Source organism: Petaurus breviceps, unplaced genomic scaffold (genome assembly GCF_028583685.1).
Source record: "Petaurus breviceps papuanus isolate PSGF00001 unplaced genomic scaffold, PetGlider_PUasm1.0 76, whole genome shotgun sequence".
Classification (NCBI taxonomy): domain Eukaryota; kingdom Metazoa; phylum Chordata; class Mammalia; order Diprotodontia; family Petauridae; genus Petaurus; species Petaurus breviceps.
In genome coordinates, this window is record NW_027186473.1 from 33,761,000 (window position 1) to 33,770,757 (window position 9,758).

Below are 9,758 nucleotides of genomic sequence, written 5' to 3' on the forward strand. Positions count from 1 at the left end.
GAGGTGTAGAGTAGAGATACAGTAGTGAAACTACTCAGTCATTTATCAGAGTGCTTGCTTTCATTCCAGGTGCGGAGGGAAAGTTAATCCATTCTGACAGCATCATTTTATGCAAGTAGCGATTATCTTTTAAAAGAGCAGAGACATAGAGGCTGTCAGCACAAATGGTTTGGCGGGAGCCTCTGGGCTTCCCAGAACCCTCCCCAATACCTTGCTCCCTCAACCCTTCGATCTTCACCACTGATCCCCGTTCGACCTCTTGTGCAAATCCACCTGCTTCATCTGAGAGCAGGCGCGACCCTGGCAGCAAAATTATTTGTATTTTTATTATTTCCTTTGGCTGTCCTCAATTACGAAACTGTACTAATTAAAGTAAGTCAGACATTCACTGCAACTTTTTTTCTTCTTTTGCCTCGAGCTGAAAACAACTATTTCTATGTCACGGAAGAAGATACAAAATAAGGAGGGGGGAGGCGCAGTTAGCATCCTAGGAAACACCTCTCCAAGGAAAGAACACTGCTGTTTTTGTTATGATGCATTAGTGTTGCTGATGCAAATAGGGGATCCTCTATTCCCTATCCACTCTCTGCAGCAAGGGAATATTAAGTTTCCGAAGCAGAGATTCCCCTAGCAAGCGCTTTGGGATCTGCAGGGTTATTCTCGCACTCACACTCACACACACATTCCCAGACCTGCTCTGGAACCAAGCTCGCCTCCTCTTCCCCCAGCCTGGTTGCCTTGTGACGCGCCCTGCTTGACGTCCGGTCTATCCAATCAGCTCCCTCCCCAGTGGGTGTTGCTGCTCCGCAATTGGTTGGCAGATGGAGGGCGCTGCGCAAAAACAGAGAAGCCGAGCGCTCGGAGCTCAGAAACGGCCAGCAGAGATCCCAGAAGCTGCATCTAAAGGCTGAAGGGGGGAAGCAGAGAGGAAAGAGATAGGTTAGATAGAGAGAGAGAAAGAGAAGAGAGGGAGAGGGAAAGAGGTTAGAAAGAAACGGCAAGCAAAAAACTGCTCACTACATTTTTAAAGAGCAAGGTTGAAGACAGTGAGAGCAGAAGAGATTGGATATGCCCCTAAATGAAAACAAGGGGGAGAGAAATATCTAAGAAGAGAAATTCAACCAGAAAACCGAAGGGAATGAAAGTTTGATGCTGCAAAGCACTGGTGCTTTTTTCTACATAAAATCTCGCTGGTTACAAATATTTTTTTTTGCTTGTGCTTTTTAGCAGTGGTTTATTATTATTATTATAATTTTTAAATTAAGAGGCATGTTCAACGGCTCCAGCGGCATCTCTCCCTTCTGCTCCTCTTCCTCCTCGTTCTGCTTTTCCTTCTCCTCCTCCTCCTTCTCCTCTTCCTCCTTCTCCTCCTCCTCCTCCTCCTCCCATCAGCAGGAAGACAAACCGAGGACAGTCTTGAAATATCGAAATTTCCTCCTTGGGATTTGCCTGCACTGCCCTGCGCCAAGACTATCGGAATAAATAAAAGAAGCTGAAATACTCTATTATCATTATCTTATTAATTGGCCAGTGGTAAGATTACAGATGAGGAGCGGGGACGTCTGCCTTCCTTCGTGTGCCAAGCGCGAAAAAGGAGAGGCTGTATGGTGGGGGGTAGAACCCTAAAATGAAGCAAAAGGAATACTAAATCTTTCCAAGACACCCCAGCCCCGGCAGTGCTGCCACGTAGTGCACTTTTATTCGTATTTTTTGGAGGATTTTGCTGGAGGGTGGGGTGCTTGGGGGGCTGTTGGCTGCAGAGGAACCTTTCTGTCTTTCTTTCTTTTTCCCCCCTGTTGGAGATGATTGTGCTATTATTCTTTGCCTTGCTCTGGATGGTGGAGGGAGTCCTTGGACAGCTGCACTACACGGTGCAGGAAGAGCAGGAGCATGGCACGTTCGTGGGCAATATCGCCGAAGATCTGGGCTTGGACATTACAAAACTTTCGGCTCGCCGTTTCCAGACGGTCCCCAATTCTAGGACCCCTTACTTGGACCTTAACCTGGAGACCGGGGTGCTGTACGTGAACGAGAAGATCGACCGAGAACAGATCTGTAAACAGAGCCCTTCGTGTGTCCTGCACCTGGAGGTCTTCCTGGAGAACCCACTGGAGCTGTTCCGGGTAGAGATCGAGGTTTTGGACATAAATGACAACCCACCAGCCTTCCCAGAGCCCGACCTGACGGTGGAGATCTCAGAGAGCGCCACACCGGGCACCCGCTTCCCACTGGAGAGCGCCTTCGACCCAGACGTGGGCACCAACTCCCTGCGCGACTACGAGATCACCCCCAACAGCTACTTTTCTCTTGATGTCCAGACCCAGGGAGATGGCAACCGCTTCGCCGAGCTAGTACTGGAGAAACCGCTGGACCGGGAGCAGCAGGCGGTGCACCGCTATGTGCTGACCGCCGTGGACGGGGGAGGTGGAGGGGAAGGAGGAGGGGCAGGAGGCGCCGGAGGAGGGGGTTTACCCCCTCAGCAACAGCGCACGGGCACGGCCCTGCTCACTATCCGAGTGCTGGACTCCAACGACAACGTGCCCTCCTTCGACCAACCCGTTTACACTGTTTCCTTGCCTGAAAACTCACCCCCAGGTACGTTGGTCATTCAGCTGAACGCCACGGACCCAGATGAGGGCCCGAACGGTGAGGTGGTGTACTCATTTAGCAGTCACATCTCACCGAGGGCGCGGGAGCTCTTCGGTCTGTCCCCGCGTACCGGCCGCCTGGAGGTGAGCGGGGAGTTGGACTATGAGGAGAGTCCAGTCTATCAGGTGTACGTGCAAGCTAAGGACTTGGGGCCCAACGCCGTGCCGGCACATTGTAAGGTACTTGTGCGGGTGCTGGACGCCAATGACAACGCACCCGAGATCAGCTTCAGCACAGTCAAGGAAGCTGTAAGTGAGGGCGCGGCGCCGGGCACTGTAGTTGCCCTATTCAGTGTGACTGATCGCGACTCGGAGGAGAATGGGCAGGTGCAGTGTGAGCTGCTCGGTGACGTGCCGTTCCGTCTCAAGTCCTCCTTCAAGAACTACTACACTATCGTGACTGAGACCCCACTGGACCGGGAGGCAGGGGACTCGTACACTCTGACAGTGGTGGCCCGGGATCGCGGCGAGCCCGCACTGGCCACCAGCAAGTCCATACAGGTTCAGGTTTCGGACGTGAACGATAATGCTCCTCGCTTCAGCCAGCCTGTCTACGACGTGTATGTGACCGAGAACAACGTGCCAGGAGCCTACATCTACGCTGTTAGCGCCACCGACCGAGACGAAGGAGCCAACGCCCAGCTTGCCTATTCCATCCTGGACTGTCAGATACAGGGCATGAGCGTCTTCACTTATGTGTCCATCAACTCAGAGAATGGTTACTTGTACGCGCTTCGCTCCTTCGATTACGAGCAGCTCAAAGACTTCAGCTTCCAAGTGGAAGCCCGGGACGCAGGCAGCCCTCTGGCCCTGGCCGGCAACGCTACCGTCAACATCCTCATTGTAGACCAGAATGACAACGCTCCCGCCATCGTGGCGCCCCTGCCCGGGCGCAACGGAACTCCAGCGCGCGAGGTGCTACCTCGCTCAGCGGAACCTGGCTACCTTCTCACGCGAGTGGCCGCAGTGGACGCAGACGATGGAGAAAATGCCCGCCTCACTTACAGCATTGTGCGGGGCAATGAGATGAGTCTATTCCGCATGGACTGGCGCACGGGGGAGCTCCGCACCGCGCGTAGGGTGCCGGCCAAGCGCGACCCCCAGCGGCCTTACGAGCTGGTGATAGAGGTGAGGGACCACGGACAGCCTCCGCTGTCGTCCACAGCAACACTGCAGGTGCAACTGGTCGATGGGGCAGTGGAACCCTTGGGCGGCGGTGGGGGGGGCGGAGCAGGAGGAGGTCCTGGTGGAGAACACCAGCGTCCCAGTCGCTCAGGCGGCGGGGAGACCTCGCTGGACCTCACCCTCATTCTTATCATCGCCCTGGGCTCAGTGTCTTTTATCTTCCTACTGGCCATGATAGTGCTGGCAGTACGCTGCCAGAAGGAGAAAAAGCTTAATATATACTCGTGCCTGGCCAGCGACTGTTGTCTTTGCTGCTGCTGCTGCTGTGGGGGAGCAGGAGGCGGGGGATCCTCGTGCTGCAGCCGCCAAGCTCGGGCGCGCAAGAAGAAGCTCAGCAAGTCGGACATTATGTTGGTTCAGAGCTCCAATGTACCCAGCAACCCAACACAGGTACCAGTGGAGGAGTCAGGAGGGTTCGGCTCCCATCACCACAACCAGAACTACTGTTATCAGGTCTGTCTGACTCCAGAGTCTGCCAAGACCGACCTGATGTTCCTCAAACCCTGCAGCCCTTCTCGGAGTACTGACACTGAGCACAACCCCTGCGGGGCCATCGTCACTGGCTACACTGACCAGCAGCCCGATATCATCTCCAACGGCAGCATACTGTCCAACGAGGTAAGGCTCAAGCGAAAGGACCACCATCTATCATCTCCTCCATCAGAAAGCCTCCTCTAGCCCGGCACATCCATCACTGGTGCACCGTACTCTCTCTCGCCTCGGCTGCCCTGTGTATTTATTTATTTATTTAATTTATTTTTAGGATCTTAGCTTTCTTGCAATGTTGGGGAAGGAGGCTGGCCCTCTCCTTCCTCCTTGTATAACCAGATATTTCCAATCCTCTGTGCACCCTCCTTCACAATTATTTTGATTCCCCCTTCTCCTGTACCTTTTTCTCCACTTCTACTTCCCCCACCTCCCTCGCCTCTTCCTTCTTTCCAACTCCCTTTCTGTTCACTAAGTTCCCAGAAAGCCAGTCTGGGGAGGAGAAAAAGGGAGGGATGGGGGGAGAGTGAGCTCCAACACACACTCAAACATCTTTCCTGCTCTCTGCGTCTGTCTGTCCCAGTGTTTAATAAAGTGGATTCTCATTTGCTTTGTTTATCAATGCTTTCAATCGCCTGTAAACAGAAGCTAAAGTGTGTTTTAACTCTACACAGTTGTCCAAACTCGAATGTACCTTTGATCGAATGAGTTATCAGCTCCCTTTCTTCTGAACTCCCATTGAAAAAAGAGCCAGCCAGCAGTTCTCTACTCTGGACAGCAACACAGACACTGTTGCAGCCACATGCCCACACCGTGAGAATTTGAATGAAGCTGGCCTGGCACTGCCCGTTGCTAGATTAAACTAAAGGAATGGTTTCACAATCACCACTCCAGCTATATTTCTCTTAGTTAATGACCACTCTCTTGCTTTTCTTGCCACTGTTTGATCTTTCAGTACTGTTAGCATTCTTCTTAAGAAGCATTTGGCCAAGCAATCCAGATTCAGTTAAAAAAGAAAAGATGGAGAAAGGGCAAAGGGCAAATATTGGGGAGGGTTGGAGTGGGACAGAGAGTGGGGAGTAAGGTGGTTTATGTACAAGAATGTATGTGCCCCTGAAAGTGTGTATGCTGTGTGGGAAAAAGAGTGCAGTGGTTGATTGAAAGGAAAAAGAACCTCTGGGGTTTTATGAACTCTTCTCTTGGCAGGTGCTTTACTCACTTTGAGAATTAGAGCTTATTAATTGACTTTTCATGACTATTTGTATTGCTCATTTGTATGGAAGCCCATTTTGAAAATAAAGTGACAAAAAAAAGAATTTCCATGAAAATATTCTAACTTTTTTCTTATTAAAAGTGTGCTGTTTATTTTTATTGCATTAACTAAGGATGCACTCCAACACATTTATTGGGCCAATGAAGAGAATTATACATTTTTTTAAAGATTAACATTAGCAGCTATGGGTAGCATGATATATGCCTCGTTTAAAATTAAAATCACCTTTTAAATTTGAGGTTATTTAAAAATAGCCTTTTTTTCCTTTCGAAGTCTAGCTTTACCTCCCACCCCCACCCCCCCTTCATCTACCAGGCTCCTCACTTTCAACAAAGCCAAAAAAACCCCAGTTTATAATGACTGTATGTTTGCAAGTTTTCTACCTCCCTTTCACTTTCCCCCCAGGTATCAGTTTGAGGTCTCAAGACAGCCTCTCTAAGTGTTCAGATATGTAGCAATGGATACATGTCTGCTTTTGAGGCTATTGTTTTCTTTCTTTTTTTTTAACTTTTGGAGTTCAAATGCTTTTGATTTATTTTTTCTAGACTAAACATCAGCGAGCAGAGCTCAGTTATCTAGTTGACAGACCTCGTCGGGTAAACAGGTATGGAATCTTTGCTCCTAGAATGGTGTGTGGAGACTTTGTGACCTTCTTAGTAATAATACAAAGTAGGAAGGGCAAAAAGAGGAATTTTAGAAGCATGGAGTTAAGTCAAGATGGAATCACAAATACACTGATGATTAGGAATCAAGATAGTAACACAAATAGTATGTCTTTGCTTCAGTTACACATAGATGAATACATTGGTTTAGTTTTCTATAAATCCACACACCTTGGCACTTTCTAATATTAAATACTAACTGATCTGGGTGTGATTTTATGTAAAGGATGAGAGCAAATAATTTTAAAATATAGTTATTATGGATGGCAATAATAATGGAAATGTGATCAGCAAATGGACTATTAGTCCTTATTATTATTATGATGATTATTAGTGCTGATTGCTTTTCAAGCTTAATTAAAAGGAAGAAAATCAGCATCCTGCAAAACTACATGTTACTGAAAGATCTGTGTACATGCAGCACCATCTGTGGCCATATGATGGCAGAAGAATATTTTCTAAGTTTCCTCTTTATGATGTTTATTCTAATACTAACATTTTTGCACTTCTAGTTCTGCATTCCAGGAAGCTGACATAGTAAGCTCTAAGGACAGTGGGCATGGAGACAGTGAACAAGGAGACAGCGACCACGACGCTACCAACCGGGGTCAGTCTTCTGGTGAGTGTGACCTTAGGTGACTCAAAATATTTACATTTTAGAAAAAAGGCCCAGAGAATTTGATCTTTTAGGTAGTTTTATGAATGTTATTGATCTATGTGTATGTACACACATATATGTCTATGTACATAGACATATATCTATATATCATGTAGAAAGGGATATGTCAAGAGGTAATATGGTGCTCATTTGACATCTTTGCATAAGATTTATAGATCTTGACATATTTTTCTTTGTAAAAGTAGATATTCATTGTAGCTTTTGTAGAAGCAGATTTGGCTTAAATATGATTTTGGGAGGTAGTGTGGACTGGAATAACTGATATGGAAGGGAACTGAAGCAGTCATCTTTTTTTCCAAGGCAAAAAGGCATGAATTTTTCATTTTGTAGAGAAAGCTACTAAAACTTTAGAGATGCTGAGGCCAAGGGACTTATCCAAGGTCACACAGTCTATAAATGGTCGATGAGAGGTAGAATCTACTCCTCTTTCTTTGTGAAGCAATGCAATTGCCATTATGTCAGGTACTGGATAGGACATGAGAAAAAAAAAATGTAGCTAAGCACTAAATGCATATTTGGAACATTTCTAGCTTTAATAGATCTTGGTAGTCAATTTTGGGGAATGTGATGCGATAATGTGTTCATACTTATCTTTTCCACCACATAATGTATTAATGTTGTTTATCTCATAGGTTTCTTATCAATGATTTCTCTAGAGATACAGATAGAGATATTTCTACTTTAGGATGATAGGGGAGTCACTGAAAGGTGTGGATTTCTTTCCCATTCTATCATTATTTTAGATTTGTAACTTTTGAGGGAGCATACTTTTGTGTTTTGTAGAAAGAGACAACATCATTCTTGTGGCTACTAATAACATACGTCACTTGGTCATCCATACTCAGCAAAGTCTGAGATGACTTCTTTGTCCTGTTCCGTTTGGGACCATAGAATTGTGGTGCAGTCCTTGTTGCTGTGTAAACTGTCATAGAGTGCCTCCCCCCCATTCCCTGATACCAGGCTGTGTTCAGAATCACTAAGCAGTACTGGGACAGTGTAGCAAAGGGTATTATACTCCCCCAGTTCCCTTGGCAGTGGTGGCTGCCACAGGCCTCCTACTTGGCTACTATGTAGTGTGTCTGCTGTTGCCCTTTGCCTTGGGAAACCCAGGCTGGAGGAAGGGAAAAAAAAGGAGGGGCTGCTCAAGGGTCCTTTATGTTGCTGAAAGTCATTAATATGCAGACCTAATGAGACTTGAGAAGTGCCAAGAGTCCCTGGAGGTCCCTGCCCCTTGCGAGCCTTCACGCTAAGTGAACAGAGCATCTATTTAGTGTCTGGGAACCTGACAACAAACCAGATCTTGCCAGAAGTTTATATCTGAGGACAAAGTCCCTTTCATTTTTGCCCTATATATGGGATATGATTTATTGTTTTCTTTTAAAAAGCCATGCATTTCAATTCTTTCCATTCTTTTAAAAATTAGGGTTTCTGATGCAGCAGTCAGCACTGTGGTTTTTTTTTTATTATTATTTTTTAAATTAAAAGCAGTGTCATCTGTAAGTCTGTTTAGATATATTCCATTTTTTAAAATCGCAGTTTACCACAGAACTCCTCTATCAATGAACATTTCTAACAATTTAGTCCATCAGACATAATGAGTAATAATAATTTAACAGTAGAAGAAGGAATAAAAAGCTGCAAAAAGGGCTGAATTTGAAAGATGGATGGGAATATAATCTTATTGTTGTATTTTCCCAGCATCTATTTTATTTTAGAGGCACCAAGGATTGCCACTATGATAATGTTTCTGACAAATTCTCTCTGAGGCCTCAAAGCATTTGAAAAAAAAATTAAAATGCTCCAATATGAATTTCTGACACACATGACAAACTGAATCTATTTATTCACTCTTTCTTTTCTTTTTTTTTATCAAAATAAAAACTGTTCATTTTAAAATAATTCAAGACTCAAAATTACTGTCCTAAAAATATATTTATTCACTTTCTGGGAATTCTGTGGATATCCACAAAATACCTGATGCAATTTTAAAAATTATTGGACAGAAGCAAAATACTTATATTATGCTGCAAATAAGTATTTTAATGAGAAATTATCCATTCAGTGATAGTTTTTACTTAAAAAAAAGAAAGCAAACATCCGCTTCTATATATTGAGGGGCTTTGAGAGTAGTGGATAGAAAGCTAGGATCACCTGGGTTCAAGTCCCACTTTTGATGCATAGTGGTAGTGTCACTCCTGGCAAGTCACTTAACTTCTCAGTGCTCAAGGAAAATTTTTCAGGACTTTTAGTATAAGAGAAGATTCAGGCCTTGGCTTCGGATGTTGAGAAAGTTTTTTCACCAGAAATTTTCCTCTACCAGTGAAATCATAGACACACTCTATCTTCTGCATATAGAATATTGTAATGATTTTCTTTTAAAAGCTTATGATAAGCTATAATCATAGACTATATTGCAAACCACCATGGTTGCTAAACCATCTCCCCCAAAATAAGACAAAAAGTATATTGTCAATTTCCTTTAAAAAATTCCATTCCTTCCTTTTAATTTAAGAATAAATACTGATATTTCAAAAGTGTAACATTAGGAAATACATGTTTGCTAGGGAATCTACACGTTTTCAGAGTAAGAAAAGCAAACATTTAATAACATTTAGCCAGTTTCCTTAATCCACGTTTGATTCAGTTAATGGCCAGATTATCTGGCGAAGAAATATTGGGTGGGTATATTTATACTTTAATACTCACATACATAATTTCTTATACACCCAGTATTACCTGACTTATCTATCTGTCTATCTATCTATCTATCTATCTATCTATCTATCTATCTATCTATCTATCTATCTATCTATCTATCTATCTAT

General features: G+C 44.8%; 1 protein-coding gene across 2 annotated transcripts in view; it reads left to right on the plus strand.

Moving 5' to 3' along the window:
- Positions 1-855: 855 nt before the first annotated feature.
- The window catches only part of PCDH10 (protocadherin 10), a 55,902-nt gene continuing 46,999 nt past the window's right edge, over positions 856-9,758 (plus strand). For both annotated transcript variants that reach the window (XM_069105374.1, XM_069105373.1), the window contains exons 1-3: positions 856-4,451; positions 6,138-6,196; positions 6,767-6,873. In XM_069105374.1, coding sequence (XP_068961475.1) covers positions 1,803-4,451; positions 6,138-6,196; positions 6,767-6,873 — 2,815 coding nt within the window. In that variant the 5' untranslated portion in view covers positions 856-1,802. The remainder of the gene's footprint in view (positions 4,452-6,137; positions 6,197-6,766; positions 6,874-9,758) is intronic.